Below are 18,429 nucleotides of genomic sequence, written 5' to 3' on the forward strand. Positions count from 1 at the left end.
TATTCGATTGAAAGTAGCTTGCATCCTAGAGTATTACATGTCCTTGATATGCAATACAATCATAAAGTTTGTCCTCAAGCCATTAATATTTAATGTTGTGTCTTGTCATCACTACAACCAATTTAAAACTACGCATCGATTAATGACATTTAAATATAGAAAAAGCAATTTTGTAATTGTTTAGTTCATTTTAAGAGGTAGAACCAACATTAAAAACCTCCTAGGTGTTCCAAATGTATTCTATGTGTTATCCAGCTATTGTCTTATTTTAATCTACTTAACACCAAAATGACATAACGTTATTATTGACCTTGGATATGTCGTTGCTGATTGTAAAATATTTCTCTCCTGGTTACATTTTGCGTTATTAAGTCTAGGGAAAATCAATAAAAAATATCTTAGAAAAATAACTAATTTTCGAAGGTTAGCATAAAAAATAAATGAGCTTGCTGAATATGGTATAATAAAATGTCAAGTTATTGTATACATTATTAATAATTTTTTGTGAGTTATTTTCTGTTCATCTTGGCTGCCATGATGGTAGGACATTTGATTTCACCCTCCCCATGATAGGAAGAATAGTGTCTGTTTCAATAACTTGTCATTGGTTATTTGATATACATGTGATTAGGTGGTGATTTTGTTTTATTGCCAGCTCTAACTAAAGGAGGTTCCGCAACCAATTAGATTTCTCAATTATAATCTATTTCCCCTGGCTGGAAGTGTTTGTGATCTCAAATGCTAGAGTTGTGTTGATCAGTTGTTGACCTAAAATTGACCTTCAATAAGAGAGAAAAGTGAGGCTTTTCTGGTTAGAAGACTTGGCCATAGGTCTCAGCGGTTGAAAGCTAATAGATGGTCCAGTACTTGAGTACGAAAGTAATTCCTACCTTTCCTATAATCAATCCATTTTAGACACTACTGTATGTCATCTTGGTTAATTCTTGCACATTCTAAAGGTAAAGGAGATAATCAGAGAGTATTGTGTGTGGAATCTATTGATGGATATTAACATCGTAGCAATAATGACCTTCGCTGGTAATGTTGACGCTTCATTTATATACAGTCTGGCTCCGGCAGTGATGATGGCGTAGCTTTGGGAACAAATAAAACATATTGCAGAAAACTGGCTGGAAATCGCAGACTGATGCAGTTAAAATGAGAAACAGGTTTCATTCTAGAGAAAGGTTCAAGCAAAAGGAATTTATCAAGAATTCTGGCACAACACATCCTGGTAGATTTCACCTTCATGCGAAGGTCATGTGACAGGCAATCACTTCTGCTAGGGTAGTATTGTTTGCAATGCCATTCATGTATGCAATAGCAGACTGATTGATGATCAGGTTAATGGTATCTGTCTTCTTGCTTTTGTTTTCAGTTGTTGTCAAGTCTTTGTTGAAAGGAGAAAACGTTGGAATCACACCTAGGAGACGACTTACAGCTACCAGTAATACACAAGCAATCAATACGGTATGTTATTTTAATTTTGTCATCGATATTATAGTTGTAGTAACATTTTTATAACAAACACATGTTTAGATATTTCATGAAGTAGTTTTTTCTAAAGATTACTTGATATTCTTAAAGAAACCAAAATTTGAAACCTTTATTTATACTGTGTATAATACAACTTATACTATTTGTAATGCAATTTGCTGTAAAGCCCTTTATGTTCACGAAAATAAAGGGCACGCATAAAAAAAAAACTTTACAGTACTTTGTGGCTCATTAGAATTATGCATGTTTTTCCCCTGTTGATTTATAGCCGAGACATATAAAATCAAATTTGATCTCTATGGACAGATTTCTGTATAGTAGATTGCCTTACTGCATGCCTGTCTCTGTACGCGAACAATACTGATGCGTTTTATAGTTGATTAGTGTGTCTGCTAAGACTAAGTACGCTGGAATACCGATTACACAGCTGAGCTTTAAAGCCAATTAATAATGCAATAAATCATATAATTAGTGAGATAGATCACTAATTGAAGGTTGAATAAAATTAAAAGCTGACGTTAATAATAATAAAGACCAATATACTTAGTATATTATAATAGTTTCAAGATTAGGCCCTATGTTGTGTTGTTTAAATTATTTTAATTTTTTTTTTTAAATTGTTTTCTTATTTCTTTTAGCTTTAGAGTTTTTAAACAATGCAATATAAATTACAGTTTTTTTCTCTTCTGGAATTATGCGTAAAAAATAATAATTTAAAAAATTAAAGAAGATTATTTTGTGTGTTAGCGTTGAGTATAGCCTTAATTTTTGCAATGTTCATTGTGGAAATTGTGATTTAAAAAAATGAATTTATAATATTTTTATCATTGAAACTAGTCCTGGTTTAGGTATTCTTTAGCAACATATTTGTTGTCCTTTATTTATCAAGGTATCTTTATTTCAGAAAATCAAAATATCATGGCAGCACAGAGCTGAATTGAGATAAATGTAAAAAGAGCAAGTCAAAAATATGAATAAAATAGTCTTAAAATTACAGGGAAAAAAAACAGATTTACAGCACAGGAAGGTTGTGTTAACTACAATTTCAATTGATCGGGATTTTTTATGGGAAAAATGAAAAAAAGAAAATCAGGAAGAAGTTGTTTACAAGAGAAAAAAACCAGAATGACCTTTGGATTAATGTTACACAAATCTCTTCAGACAAAATTAACTGATTTGCTAATTGAATGATGGTCATCCTATTGTCATTGATAATGGATTCTGTAGGACACAAAGGTTTAAGCGACTCTAGTCTATCCTACAGTGCTAACTGTTCTATATTCTCTGCTGCATAAACATCAAACCACTAATTAGATTTTCTGTATAGCTAGCCATTTTTCCCCAGGCCTTGGGGTTGTAATATCACAGCCAAAACCACTAATGAAACACAGTCCTCTGTCGATATTTACCTACTTTTGTATTGAAACAAATTTGAACTCGTCAAACCGCGAGGTATATAAATTCAACATTAGTAAGTACGAATGCTTATTTATGTACGTGAACTGTGCTAGGATCAAAGTCCATGTAAGCGTACGTTAGCGTTTGCATCATTTAGAATTCTTCATCCAAGCTGACTTCAACTAATACCCATCAGTCTAGTGTAGTGTGATAAGTAAACATATTGTATGTGCACTACTGGTTTATTTTTAACTAATCACAAATTTGATGAACTCAACAAAATTGTTGAAATTTTGATTTTTAAAAAAGGAAAGTTTTAGTGCATACCATTTAGTCTTGGAAAGAAATTATATATATTTTTTTTTCTTTAATTTTTTTTACATTTTTAAATTTTTTATATTGTTAGGGTGGGATATTTTTAGATAGTCATGTTTTTACAGTACAGTATAGTAGTGTTTTTATTATATTGTTTTCAGTGTTACAGGATGGAGTGATTCATAAACGACAGCTTTATTTGGAATTTATTAATCTAATTTCGCTGTTCTTCAATTCGTTCTGTACTTGGCAGCCACCGCCGGATCATAATAATTTGGAATTGAAGAAACTAGGTCATATAAAATTCTAATAATCAGAAGTCATATCACAATATCTTTGTGAATTCTATCTTAAATGACAGTAGTCAATTTATTCTTATAATTTTTATTAGTCTTTTTTTATTCCTTACTAGCCTTTGTTAAATATTTGTCTGAAGAATATCTTAGAAGAATGTTACTCCGAATAATAATGAGAGGACATTTATAAATTGATGTTTCATCCATTTTTTTCCCCACATCTTTAACTTTTTTAAAGAAGCTATAATTTAACTATAGTTATGGACTTTAAAAATTAATATTAAATGGGGGAAGGTTGAAGAAAATATTGTCTACCGAACTACCAGTATATACAACATGTTGTAAATGGATCAATGGTGTGAGAAGGAATAAATTATATTAGATTACGTGGGATCTATGTACATAAACATGGTAGGTGGTTGACCACATCTAATTCCATTAATATATTATTAACATGTTAAATGGCACAAAATCATAGCAACTACCAGCATTAATCAAATGGCTGAAATCACACAGCAAATAATAATGGACCTTCTAGGTGTGTCAGTCTAACTTAATAACTGACCAATAAGAACGGCAAAGGATACGCATTTGTCCCACAAATGCACAAGTTATCCTACAAACGCACATGTTACGTTCAGGCCGATTGTCGTTTTGCGGATCTTAGCAACAATACCCAAGGAGCTAGACTTAGTGGAATGGTCAATTGTCATTAAAGGGTTGTAGATGTAAAAGTCTCTAAATTATATACAGCTTAGCCAATCACAGAAAGGGCAGCCAAGCTAATTAGGTTTGTAGTTTCAACAGGAATGGAAGGATGAATATGTGTTTTCTTAATTAAATATTACGTTGTATGTTGATTTGTATTCAGATTGTCATGTGGGCTAAGGTTATGTTAAATTTGAGTATATGTGGGAGTGGAAGCCTTTAAAAGTGACGTTTTAATTATGATTAATTTGTGAAATTGTTTTTGTTCTCGCAGACCACTCTAATAAGGTCAGTACCCAGGAGTCATAGTCCGAGTCATGCAAATTCTAATCAGAATTCTACGTCATCCGCTAAAAAGAAAAGAGGACAAAAGCAATTGGATGAGAAGGACATGGAGAAGGAGAAACAACCTGGTAATGCTTACTTTCTTTGTGTAAATTATTCATTCATAAAAATCCTACCAACACTAATAACATGCTTGTTTAAACAGATAATATCTTCACTTTTCAGAATTTACAAAAAAAAAACACTTTATAACTTACTATCCATTTTAAGAGACTATAAACAGAAAGAACAGTATTATTTATAATGTTTGTTTATTGATGTGGAAACAGTTTTCTCATTCCTCTTTACATATTTAAGTTAATAACAGCTTATTCAAATATACATTGTAAGTAAAGCAAATGTGATGTTTGCTGAACCTTTTTCAATACATTATATTGAGTGGGCATAAAGTGCAAGCTATATATACACACACACAATAAGTATTCATTGCATTCGATAAGATTTTTAGTGGAATTTTTTCCTCCACAGAAAAATTGACCAAAGAAACTAAAGTATCAACAAACGCTAAAACTAAGAAAGAACAAAGGAAAAAGAAAGCGGAAGAAGAAAAATTGATTGAATCTGTGAACAAAAAGGAGGCCGCATCAGTAAAGCACCCTCGTTCACATTCCACTAGTTCTGAAGTTCAGGAGGAGGATAAAAGGACTGATAAACAAACTGTTATTAAACAAGAAAAACTATCTGAAAAGTCCAAATCCAGGAATAAAAGTTCAAAAAAGACTGAGGAACTTCAGACAAACACTGAAGAGTTTGAAATAGACTCAAATCTTGCTCTCTTAAAAAAGGAGAAGGAAAAACCAAAAGAAAAGAAATCAAAAAGCAAGCATAAAATAAAAGCAAAAGAAAGGACTGGAGATAGAATTAAACCAGCAAAAACGGAGAAAGAGGAGAAAAAGTATATTACAGTGGAAGATAACCTTGTGGATAATACTATACCTCAGGATACACAAAAGACCTTGGACACTGCTCAAGTTGAATCAGTTGTCGCTATTGAGCCTCAAAAAATTGAGCGTGTGGAAAACCCTCTCGCAGAGACTTTCGATGTCCCTGAACTGAAAGCGAAAGAAACAGAACCCACACCTGAGATTTTACCGAAAGTGTCCAGTTGTGAGGACATTTCTAGTGTGTGCGCGACCTCTAGCATGGTTCATTCTACCTCGACGACAGAAATCAATGAATCCACATCACCCTGGATTGGCCAGGTAAAACAGAGGGAACATAATAAATCAGGGCGTGCTGAACTAGGGTACATGAGTACGGGCATTGAACACATTAAGAAACCTTCAAACGAAGTGTTGCAAAATTTGAACGTTGTGGCTATGAATCCATCCACGCGTCTATCTCCAGATACTAGGACTGATCAAACATCAGCCGTGAGTATGGAAAAAATGGATGGGAATAAGCCAAAGGAAAGGGATAAGCCTATAGAGAAAAGAACTCAGCAGGAGATTGAAAGGGATGATGCGCGTGATTTAAGACGCGAACCACCACGGACACAGTCTACAGAAAGTAATCGTAGTTCGCTTGCAACTGAGGTTAAAGAGCCTGTGCATGTGTATCGCGATCCAAATTTGATGGAAAATTACGTTATTCATGTTGATTCTGTTCAACACCAGCATATTCATAGAGGGGAACACACACCTTCTCCATCTCGGTCATTGGGACCATCCCCGCATACTAGCCTTCGCCCTCAACCGGGTAGTATTGGAACGACTCCAAGTGCCTTTGCGCCTCAGCCTGTTGCTCACCATCCGGCGGCGCATCATCACACTAACCATCCTGTCGCCGCTGCACATCATTTGTATGCTCAATACGGACTGTACCCACATTTACCTGGTATTCCTCCACACTATTCTCCACATCTTTCAGCTCTTGATCCATCTTTTCACACTCGGTTACTCACAGATCTTGCCGCCCAGAAAGACCAGTTCCGATTTCACCCTGGGCAACTGTCTGTACTACAGCGCCCGATGATGGGTGTGCAACCAGGTTTAGCTATGCTTCTACCGCAGCATCGTGCGCTTCAGGAGTCTATGGAACATCAGTTGCGATTGCAGCAGCAACATCAACAACAGCAGCAGCAACAAATTCAACATCAACAACAGCAACAGCAACACTTGCAACATTCAAATCCGCCCTCGCACGAACCATTGAAACGCTATCAAGAATTCCAAACAAATACAAGTGACCCAAAGGCAGCAGTTCAGCAGCACTTCCAGGAGTCACTAAGGAACTTATCTTTGCCATTTAATATAGCACAGAGCAGTAAGAGTGGCGGAAGTATTACGAGGGGAACTCCAGCACAAAGGATGGACGCCAGTCCAGCACGCAACCCAAGTGAACATCCAGTAAGTCATTTTCATTTTCTAACTAACATTCTTGTACCTATATGGTCATGATGTGATGTCATCATGACCATATTTAGGCATGTCACTCCTTTTGTCAAATAAAATGTGATAGTCAAGACGGATTTAGAGCTGTAAATGTTCAAAACAACCAATAAATATTACGTATCAGCATGTTTACATTTTAATCAAGGTTGAAATATAAATGCAGGCTCACAGTTAATTATGGAGTTAATTTATGAGAATTTCAGGCTTAGCATTTCATTTCATAGTAGCTTTTATATTTGGATTTTACTTACAACTATTGATTTATTGACAATATTTATATTCTGTCTCTTATATATGTGTGTATTTATTGATCTTTATTATGTATTTAAAGCTAATAGCATTGTCTAGCTATCAACAGGAAAATATTAACCAAATCCTGGCAGTTCTATTGATGCTTCAAAATTCAAATCCCTTACCTCTTTCTACAGTAATACCTGATACATAACAGTTTATTTTTAACACAGAAAGAATTCACTGGGGGTTTTGTGTCAGTGGTTTCAGTTTCAATATTGTGGGCACGATCCCTGAAAACCTCATCTTATTCAGGTCATGCATAATTTAGCCTTGTTAATCTTGCCTCCTGGTCAATAATAAAAGATGCTTAGCTTATTAGTGTACCCACAGAAGCCAATGATTGCCACCATTCTACTGCATAGATTACAGTTTATACTGACGGCCCTTGGGTTATGGCATTCAGCGCGTGTTGGTAATTCAATCTTGCTTTCCAGTTCCCCTATATTTGGTCTTTATTTGGACAGTATAATTTTAAACAGACTAGGAAAGATGCCCATGATTAGGCCCATGATTAAATTAGAAATCCGCCCTTGAGTGGCTGTGGGGCAGCCCAGGGCTGGCCTTAAAATTTTAATGGGACATAAATGGGGATTTTGGTAATTACAGTGCTGTAAACCAATGTTAGTCAATAATGGGAGTGAAAAGGTTAGCAAACTTTAGATCATTGTTGTTAATTGTTATTGCTTTGAAAAGAGAGTAACTGAATTCTGTTTAATTTGCATTGAATGGAGTTGACAAAAGGCTGGTTTTTGCACAAGTGCTGGCGGTGTGGGAATGACGAAACTATCCAGACCAAAGTTGCATCGCAGCCACAAAAAGCAATTATAACCTTGGCAATAGCCAGCTTTCTGAGGCCGTACATTATATTGCTCTTATTTTCCCATGGACCTTTTTAAAAAGAATGTTTTGTGATGGATATATACTTCATTAATAGTGTTGCATACAAAAAGCAATTTTCTCAGTACCTTGATTGATAATGCGACAGTAAAGCTACACACAGTTTATCCCATACGCGGCTACAAATGCATTTAAAGTGCATTTTAGAATTGACATACATATTTAATAAAGGAGAGTAGCGATGTTAGAATTGCTAAATAATGAATTACAGGATATAGCATAAACCATTAGTGAAATGATACTTAATTCTGTAGAAGTTACCATGTAAACATACTTCTTGATACATACTGAAATAGACATGTTGGAATGGCGCCATATTAATGGAACAATTGATTGATTGATTGATTGATGGATTCTTTGCACCATTTTTGGGAAGAAAAAAATGCCTTATCCTCATTTTTTTTTCAATAAACCCAGATGAGAAACATGTTTTCTATTTAATTTGGCCATACATAAATAATGAAAATGTAACATTACCTTTTCCACATTAAATCAGGATATTATTGTGAACTCAACTCCATAATGAATTAGGAGATATTAATAAAACACTATTACACAAATAATGAATTGGGAGATATGGCATAGTAATTTTTTATTATCATGAGATGTCTAGACTAATTGTAAGAAATATGGATTACTGTAATACAGTACTTTGAAGTACAAGTGTAATGTATAAGTATCTAAATATTCTTCATATTTACATTAATTTATGTTTTACTGCATTCTCGGTTGCTGTTACATCATTCTTTGTTTCAGTTTTGTGTCCAGGATGATCCAAGTGTAACAACAAATTTTCAAATATAATTGGAAATTAACAAATTAATGACAAGAATGATATTTAAGGGGGAAGGATATTACTGTAGAGGAAACTATTATAGTAAAACATCCTACAAATACACATTATTATGGCATATTTTTATCAAATAATATTAATAGGCTGGACATTTTATACATGGGTCTGATTTTTACAGTGTATGAAGTCTTTGTTTTTGTGATTGTTTATTATTATAAAAACATATAAAATAACCTCATTAAGGCCTTAGTGCAAACAACGATGACCTTAAACATTGTAAGGTACAACTGAGGTGATAAACAAGTAATGTTTATGGTTCAGCCTGCTATTAAAAGTTGGCACTGTAGCCTGACGTTTAAGATGCTTGTCTTCCAACCCCATGGTTCTGGGTTCAAATTCTGCCAAGTTCTACTTTCTAAGCCCCATAATGATGTTTAGTGAATATCACACAGTTCCACCCTACAATTATTTTTATCAAGTTTAATTGTTGTCAGATGTGAAAAGAATTTGAAGATAAAAGTTAGAATAGCAATTTGCATGCATGTTCACAGTTGTAAAAGAATAGAGATTTGATAATGAGTAGAGTGAAGTATTCATAATGAGCATATTATTAGCCAGTGATACAAAAATAGTATGATTACACTAACAAGTTGTTTACCAAATGAAACTGAAAGTTTAACATACTGTATTCACTCTCTATATATGCACCTTTACATATTGTAGATTTGCACCTTTACATACTGTAGATTGTTAGTCAATCAATTTATTAAACATAAGCTTTCATATCAGATTCTCGGTAATAATTAGGTCCATTTATCCATAACAAATGACCTCCCCTACATATTTGCTGATGTAGCTTCTTAGGGTCATTCTTAATTTACTCAGACAAAAACGTGTTCAGTCTCCAAGCAGAAACAAAATCAATATGTAATCATATATGTAGATTCTTATGTTATTGCTATAATATCTTGGTTCCTTTTTGGTTATTTTTGCTGACTCAGAATTCTATCTAAATCAGTAAACATCCTAATCCAGGTTAAATAGAGGGAAAAGCTCTAAATTAAGCAATTTCAACATTTACGTTTAACCTTGGAAGTCACGATGGTCCCTTGATTGCTGTTCCAGCTGTTAAGCACTAGGTCACACAAAGGATGACCTCAGCAGTAGTTGACACATCACTGAGGTTATTGATAACTGGTAATGTGACAAGGGTGTCTATACTACTGGAGCAGGCTCTTTGTTCATATGAACCTACCAGGGGGCATCCTATTCTAAACAGTTATACATAACTAAACAGGGATAATATTTACAATTCAATAACAAATAACCATGCCTAATAATGACTTTCATGATTGGTTGTTTTTATTCTTTCATTTAATATATGGTTTTATTCAAAAGGTAGGGTCTCCTATATTTTCTGGCTAAGTCAGAAGCAAATTTTCATAACTTTCAAAATTTAAATTAAACTTAGAGATGGTTGACCAACAACTAATTTAATGGAACACAAGCATGCCATAATTAATTAAAAATTCAAAAGTCAAACTGTTTATAACTCTTAAAAAAATGTACGGTACCATAAACACTATGTAATACAATAACCACTCAAAAACACTGATTGATGTCTGAATGCTGGGTTCGGGCGCCCTGGTGTGCATTTGGTTGCTTGGAGTGTGTATTATACTTTCTTATCTGAGATTTTTTTTTACTACATTGTGTTTGCTTTTATTGTTTTATACTACTTATATTTATACGGCCTTGCACGGCCTTGTTGAAAAACACCCCTGGGTGAATCAAGTTTTACCATGTTGAAATAAAGTATTTATTATTATTATTTTTTTTATTATTATATAATGCAATAAACACTATAGGCTGTAATATAATAAACGCTCATAAACACTATATATAAAATACAATGATAACTTGATAATACTGTATTAAATAATCTATAGCTACACTTTCATTTTCCATGCGCCTTCATCTTTCTACCCATCCCTTTCAAGATTATGTATTCATTACTTTCACTGGGCTGTTACCTTGAGGATGTAACCATTTACTGTATGTTTTTTTTTATATTAATCGTGATCTTGTATAATTTCCCGTCGACCACGAGTCATCTAAATCCCAAGGTCTTTCTAAAATAATTGCAAACAATGCACATATGAGTAAGTTTGCAGTTCTTAAAGATTAACTGATTATTATTCAAGATGTAACATTCAATTACTGTATCTAAGTAGATGATTATGGCAACAATACATAATAAAGTAGATTCTTTATTTTTATAAGGTCTATAGGCCTTGGCCAAACATAATATCTCATTTTCCATTCTTAATTAATTCTTAAGAAATAGTTTTCTTACACTGTTGTGAGTATCTTTGGCTAAATAAGAAATTCAACATGATTCTTCTCCCTCCTGTCTGTTATTTGGGTTTGAAGAAATGGAAGGAAATGATTTTGTCATTGGACAAAACCAAAGGTGTGATTGTTATTTTCTATATACATTTAAAAGTTTTTTTTTCTTACAGGTATTAGTGGAGAATTACCTCCACAGTTTAAATAACTAGTGGTTAAGATATTTTTTAAGAACAATGAGAATTGCATTTTCTGCTGTTTTTTTTTTTTTTTCTTCTTTTTTTTTCCTTTTTTTGTTATGAAATATTTTTTATCAGGAGAGAATAGATAATGTAGTTAGTTCCAGTGGTTGGTTTTGCACAAAGGTGTCTGGAATTAGTAATATAAGGCAAAGCATGTGTGAAACTGAAACATCATGCTGTTAGTGTTAAAAAACAGTGAACAGGTATTGATTTACTCAAGTATGCAGAATCTGACCCCATCATTAACCACAGTAAAGTGTTCATTTATTTTTTATTTAACCTAATTTATTCAGCCAATTAATTAAGCTCCTAGTTTGAGGTGATCCCTGAAAGGTAATGATTGAAGTTTTTGTTAATTATGAAATCTAATAAGTTTTGTTTTTAATCTATTTTGTATTAGTCTTATGGGTGGTGATGAGGAATATTGACAGACAATCAAATTAAACTTCATCAATTCATATTATTGTTAATGTAATGTAGCTAAGTTTGTTATAGCATAATATGAAGTCCTGCATCATGTACAGTATTCAATTTAATTCAAATTTTAATTCAGACGCCCATTGTCCATATAAAAAAACGAATCAAACAGACATTTGTAAGAAAGAGGTAGAATTAAATAGAACCATAAAAAATGTATTAAAGTTCATTCACCTGTTATACAACATCAACTCAGAGCACAAAGCCTATTACAAATGGTCAAAACAAGCAGGTTATTGCTGGCAAGCATACACAGACCTAAAAACAGATACAAATATATTCATAGAATAATTGTATGTTGTTGTTGACAAACATACCACTAGCACTATTCAAAAATGTATTAAAGTTCATTCACCTGTTATACAACATCAACTCAGAGCACAAAGCCTATTACAAATGGTCAAACAGATACAAATATATTCATAGAATAATTGTATGTTGTTGTTGACAAACATACCACTAGCACTATTGGCATACTGTACCACTGACAGACTATAAAAACTAACTACATTGTACACAAGAAAGAAATAATACTTGTACATTTGGATAAAACAATATGCTGACAATGAAATAATGAATGAGAAATGATGAAGTGTAACAGATACAAAAAGGAATAGAAAAGATGGATGTGTAATTTACGATGAAGATGGGTCTTTAAAAGCCTTTAAAAGTAGTGGAGTATAGAGATTCTTACAAAAAGGGTGAAGGGCTGTTGTTGTTAATAGCATTTACGTTGACAACTACTACATCCGCACTATTCTCAATGAGCATGCCGGGTTATAATTTCCTTCTGTTCGGTAACTGAACATCCTGATTCAATAAACACGTTTCCTACGAAGAGTACGTTACTATTAGGGGTAATCGCATTTGATAGATTTCCAAACAGCAATTACAAATCACTTATGAGTGTTAATTTGCTTTCCCCAGAGTAAGGATGACAAAAGAGTACAGGAGGAAATGAAGAGGAAGGAGCTAGAGGAAAAAGAAAGAGAATGGCAAAAACTACAACGGGAGAAAGAACACCGTGAACGAGCACAGGTAACACATGACCTTTTTAATAGCTTGTTTTAATTCCTTTTTTAAGTTGTGCAGACATTATTTTTTTTCTATAAATCCTCAAAATGGTTCTACCAAAAGATCTAGATAGGTGAAAAGATGACATATGGATACATTGATTGATGAATTTAATAAATGAGTGTGCCAAGTAAAAAGAAAATATCAATTAATGCGTTGTTGCAACGTAAACAAGTTAGCAGTGAAGTTGTTAATGTTAAAATATATTTATGCTAGCTATACTGATTATTTAATTCTGATGAAGAAATACACATTTTTTTTATCAGGAGATTTCTTAGAAGCAGTTGGCGTATTTAAGAAAAAAGATTGTTTTTCCCCATTTTTGTTGTGCAATTTTTATTTGAAATCATGGTGGGCGGTGGTCTCACCTAAAAAAGATTTGTGGAAGTTGTGGTAAGTTATTGGGTACATTTGTTAAATACTGTAAAACCTTGAATTGAAGCCCTGGGCTTCTTTTTTTTTGACAACTTTGGATGGGCTTCTATTTGAAGCTACTTTTGCAAAGTAAAGAGAAGGGTAGCCAAGTAAAGAGGAGGGACTCTTTTTGAAATGGAAGCTGTAAATTTTGGGAATTAATATAAAACAATAAATAAGGCCACTGTAACATCAATCTGTGTCATGGAGTGTATTAAAACTGGCATTAAATCACCTAAACTACTGTACTAGAAATTGCAAATTGCAAGTGAAGTGCTGTGAAGTAAAACTGCATAAAATGTTCTTCGAACAAAATTATTTATGCGAGTCAAGTGAAAATAATGAATAATAAAAATATAACAGATAATATGAGACACGACCCATTGTCTATATTAGAACAGTGTTGGTACCGTGTACAGTAGTGTTTTGCTGCAGTGACATCTCACTGCTGGCGACTCGCTGCTGCTGGCGATGACTCGCTGCTGGAGAGTCGATCTGCGCATGTGTATAAAATGGTATTTATTTCCGAAAACAGTATGCCAGTCTACAACAAACGTCGCCTAAATGTAATAATTAGCACGTTGAAATAGGCTAGTAAATAAGTTCAACTGGGTTCGTAAATAATATTGGCCTCAAAATATTGTGGCTGAGACATGAGCTGATTAAACGTAGAAATAGGAAACCTAGAAATATAGTAAAAACGCTGAATAGTACTCCAGCGTCGCGACATGCGGACGTTGTTACGAGTAGGTTAGTCTACAAACGTCGCCTAAAGTAATTGATTTTACCCGGCAGAACGAAAGAAGGAAACTCCGCTTTTCGGTTGTCTTAGGCGCAGGTTTTTTGACAAACAATGACCTTTCAGAGGTCAATTGGCTGCTTCGCAGCAATTAGCAAGCAGCATGTTCTTAATTTTTTTTGGTTTTTTTTCCCCCTTGAAATTCATGTACAGTGTATGTACTGTAACACTGTCTCGAAAAAAAGCCAATGCTATCTTGAAAAGAAGCCCATGGGCTTAAAATGCAGTGCTGGTTTATTATTTATTTTCAATTTGTTTTAATTTATAACAAATAATCTCATGAATCTATAAGATACATAAACAAGCTATTAGGTTATACACTGATATATTAATATTAATAATACGAATATTTTGAAAATTATAGTGACCATACTATTTAGCTAAATTGTTTTTTTTAGTGTATTATTAGATGATTTCAATCCCTTGAAATGTTTTCTGCAATAAACTTGTAGGAAATCCAGAGTAGAAGATATTCGGATCAAGCTTCACATCGGTGAAACAAATATTGATGATGGAATATTATTAAGAAGATCGTATTCTAGATCTGTATTTTGATTGTATTTACTGACATGCAGTCAAGGACGTTTGCGTCATCCCATTCACTCCCCCTCATGACCAAGAATTTTGATACTGAAAAGGGGAAATGTGACTAAATCAATTTCAAAGGGGAAATAATAGCCGACTATATAAAGATTAGGATTATATATAAGAAGCTAGCTGTCTCAGATGTATACTCAATGTTTATTTAAATTAAATTTCAGCTGTCAACTTTTGATTAGGCCAAGGTCAAAATCAATTTAAATTCTTTTTAATACAGTCCTAGAAATACAGGGAGGAAAGTTTAACCTAGAGAAGGTAAATGTCCTGAAATTTTAAGAATCAATGCTTTCATTCATATTTAAAGACTCAATCTTTATTTGAAAAAAATCTATGTCACATGCCTAAATATGGTCAGGATGCCATGACCTTATATAGGTACATCAAGACTATATATGGGCATCCAACATTTTTTTGACAGAGCTTTATATTATTAAGTAACAAACAAATGTTTTAAATATTTCAAAATCTAAATAAAAGAAGTTTATTAAATAATTATATCAAATATGTCCTAAAATTAATGTAGGGCCTAGTGCATTTTCATTAAGATAATTATTTTAGAACACAAACTAATAAAACATAACTTCTTGTCAGTTTAAGTGACTAACTTCTAATCCCATGGTTCTGTGTTCAAATCCGGTCTGGACACCTGGATTTTTTTCTCACGACTAAAGCAAACTTCCACTCTCTCAACCTGATAAAAAGACTTTGTTTTTAGAGCATTGTTCCATTCCGTGATTGGTTACTGTACTTGCAGTTAATTGTGAAAGGAGTTTAAAAAAAAAAATGAGCGAGTAGATGACTAATCTCGTTTCTTTCAAATGTTGCTGTCCGCCAGCATAGCCTAGAAGGAAATTATATCTGGCAGACTTGCTTTCTAAGGATAAATCTTTTGCAGTAATGACATGTTAACCTGTGCCTTGGCCAATATGCCTGCTGAATGCTTAATCCAGAATACATTCTTATGAAAAGCTTCTGGGATTAAAAACGTCTAGTAAAAGAAAACACTAAGTAATCCTCTGAAGGTGCTGTATTATGCAGAAAAAACTGTTTGCATATTTTAGTATCGCATATTTTAATTTGTGTGGTGAGGACGTTTGAAGTGGTTACTTTTTATGCAGAATTCGAATCCATATGGTAGAGCAAATATTGTACCCATTGCTTGATATGTTGTGTGATTATTAATGAAAGTGAAAACATTTTTATTTTAAACAGAACATTTATAATGAAATCTTGCCCCTTGGAAAGGCTGCTTATATAACCAAACCAAGTTATTCTAAAAGTAAATCTTAGGCTCATGAGTCATGGATATATTATTATTACAGAGTTGAAAAGCGATACCCTGTTTGTATTGCCTTTCACTACACACACAGCCCTGGCTGTCACGTGTCTTAGGTGCATCACTCTGACTTTGGCATGACAGCCGGATAATGTGAGAATTATCCTAGGGTTTGTTGTGTGGTTCAGACAGTAACCACACAAAAAATGTTTATTCTAGTATGATTACACTATATTAATAACATAAGTTAAAGAAAGAAGTGTTTAAAAAATTTTTTTCATAAAAATTGATAGTAATTCATATGATTTTGTTTTAAGAAGTGTTTTATTATATCTCATTGTGTTTTGTTTTTATAACATATCTTCATATTATTATATTTTATTTTTTTTTTTTCTTCTTAGAGTGAACGTGAAGGGTATGCAGGTCTTCTCACACAATCTGAAACTCAGCATATGAGACAGTACATGTCACAAGATGGACACAAGCCTGGGGAGGGTCACTTCCACCCACAACGGCCATCAAGTTCCTCATCTGAACCGAAGGGCTTCCAGGTATACCAGCCCCATCTCAAGTCTGAGCCTAGCCATCAGCCCTCTGGCTACTACCCAAGTGGCCAGAGGTCAGAGGAGTTCCAACAGGTAGTGTACCCTAAGCTTGGGCACCTCAACTTGTCACATAAACAGGAGAACTCGGAATTCATGAAAGGATATCAGCCATTCGGACACACGTTATTGACTGCGCCACAAAATCCTGATATAGACCATAGACTCTCTGTGACAGATAGCCGATTTGAAAGTGGATTCCGCCACACAGATGCTTACTCAAAGCTTGCTTCTGCCAAAGGAGGCAAGGATATCGGTGGACCACCTCCACTGATCCGTAGCGATCGTGATTCAAGAGCCAAAGAATCCCACCCGAGCATTCCATTCGGACTGGAGCGACCGGGAGAGCGAAAACACAATCTGGAGGCTTACAGTCGCTATCATCATGAAAATCAGTATCATTACCAGCAGTATGGTGGTCATGTAAGGGGGTCTGATGGGAAGGGGGATTCTACAAGGCATCAACAGAGTGCACCACAAGGTAAGGGTGTTCCTGTCATTTGCAAAACCCCTTCCTCTCACTTGTCAAGTGAATCGCCATCTCCCCACCACCAGCAAACACTAATGGTTAAAACGTCCTCTAGTCAGCCACAGTCACCCCTTAAAGTTGCATCACCGCAGCAGCTATCAGCAGCTGTCTTTAAGCCAATGGACTTGTCGCAGGCAAAGACTGTCACAACATCTACCACCTCCCAATCTGCCGCGACTCAGGGACATGCTTCCTTACTCATGTCTGCGCTCCGGCCAAATGAAAGGGGTGAACTTGTTGGAAAACGAAAGACACCAATGGAGGAGTTTGCAGGGCATAAAAAAGCTAGAGGAAAAGATGGTCAAGCATCCCCACCTCTAGGACCACTCGGACATCCAGACAGACGGCCTTCAGCACACCCGCATCATTCCTACTTAAATCAGTACAACTGGTTTGTACAAGATCACAGGAATAATCTTGTCACAGGTGGTCGAGCAGCTGAACTTTTAGCCAAAGATTTGAGAACTGGCCGGAAAGAGGATGTTGAACTTAAAATTGAGAAAGTGGACCAATTTGAAAATGCAACTAACTTAAATGCCTCATCACTCGCTGCAAATATATCCGGAAAATCTGACCACCCAAAAATAAATGGTGCTATCTCAGACAGTGACAGTACCAGTACTCGTTCCACTTCACCGTCTGAAAAGTCTAAGCGGTGTGATCCGCATACATCACCAAGTAAATCAGCAGGCCATGTAAGTCTGAAGAAAGCCTGGCTCCACCGCCATACCTACACAAAAGACAGTTTAAGTGAGCCGTCTGACCCCAAATTAATGCGGTTCTCAGACGGTAGTTCAGATTCACCCGGCCCAACATCCTTGCATAATGGCCATGTGGCACCAACAGAACTTGATAAAAAATTGGATGTTGATATCAAAACATCCTGTACCAGATTAACAGACATTCCAGATGCCATTCCTGACCGTGTGTACGATTTTGAAACGTCTTCCACATGCTCAGATGGCTCAACCGTATCCAACAGTACAAAGAAGAAGTCGCGCAAGAGTAAAGAGTCCAAAAAACCGAAACGCAAAGGCGGAAGCGAGAAGGAGACACTATCCAAAGATCAAAACACTCAAGATGATCAGAAAGATACCGCTAAGGACGTCAAGGAGAACGGTATTCTTCAAG

The 18,429-nt window shown here is 34.7% G+C and overlaps 1 protein-coding gene across 3 annotated transcripts in view; it reads left to right on the top strand.

Annotated features, from left to right (window-relative positions):
* The window catches only part of LOC117117954, a 78,567-nt gene that overhangs the window by 45,989 nt on the left and 14,149 nt on the right, over nucleotides 1-18,429 (top strand). For all 3 annotated transcript variants that reach the window (XM_033262443.1, XM_033262444.1, XM_033262445.1), the window contains 5 exons: nucleotides 1,379-1,470; nucleotides 4,489-4,627; nucleotides 5,028-6,907; nucleotides 12,932-13,042; nucleotides 16,569-18,428. In XM_033262443.1, the coding sequence (XP_033118334.1) occupies nucleotides 1,379-1,470; nucleotides 4,489-4,627; nucleotides 5,028-6,907; nucleotides 12,932-13,042; nucleotides 16,569-18,428 (4,082 nt within the window). The remainder of the gene's footprint in view (nucleotides 1-1,378; nucleotides 1,471-4,488; nucleotides 4,628-5,027; nucleotides 6,908-12,931; nucleotides 13,043-16,568; nucleotide 18,429) is intronic.

Source organism: Anneissia japonica, unplaced genomic scaffold (assembly GCF_011630105.1).
Source record: "Anneissia japonica isolate Jap-2015-1 unplaced genomic scaffold, ASM1163010v1 scaffold288016_len413324_cov198, whole genome shotgun sequence".
NCBI lineage: Eukaryota > Metazoa > Echinodermata > Crinoidea > Comatulida > Comatulidae > Anneissia > Anneissia japonica.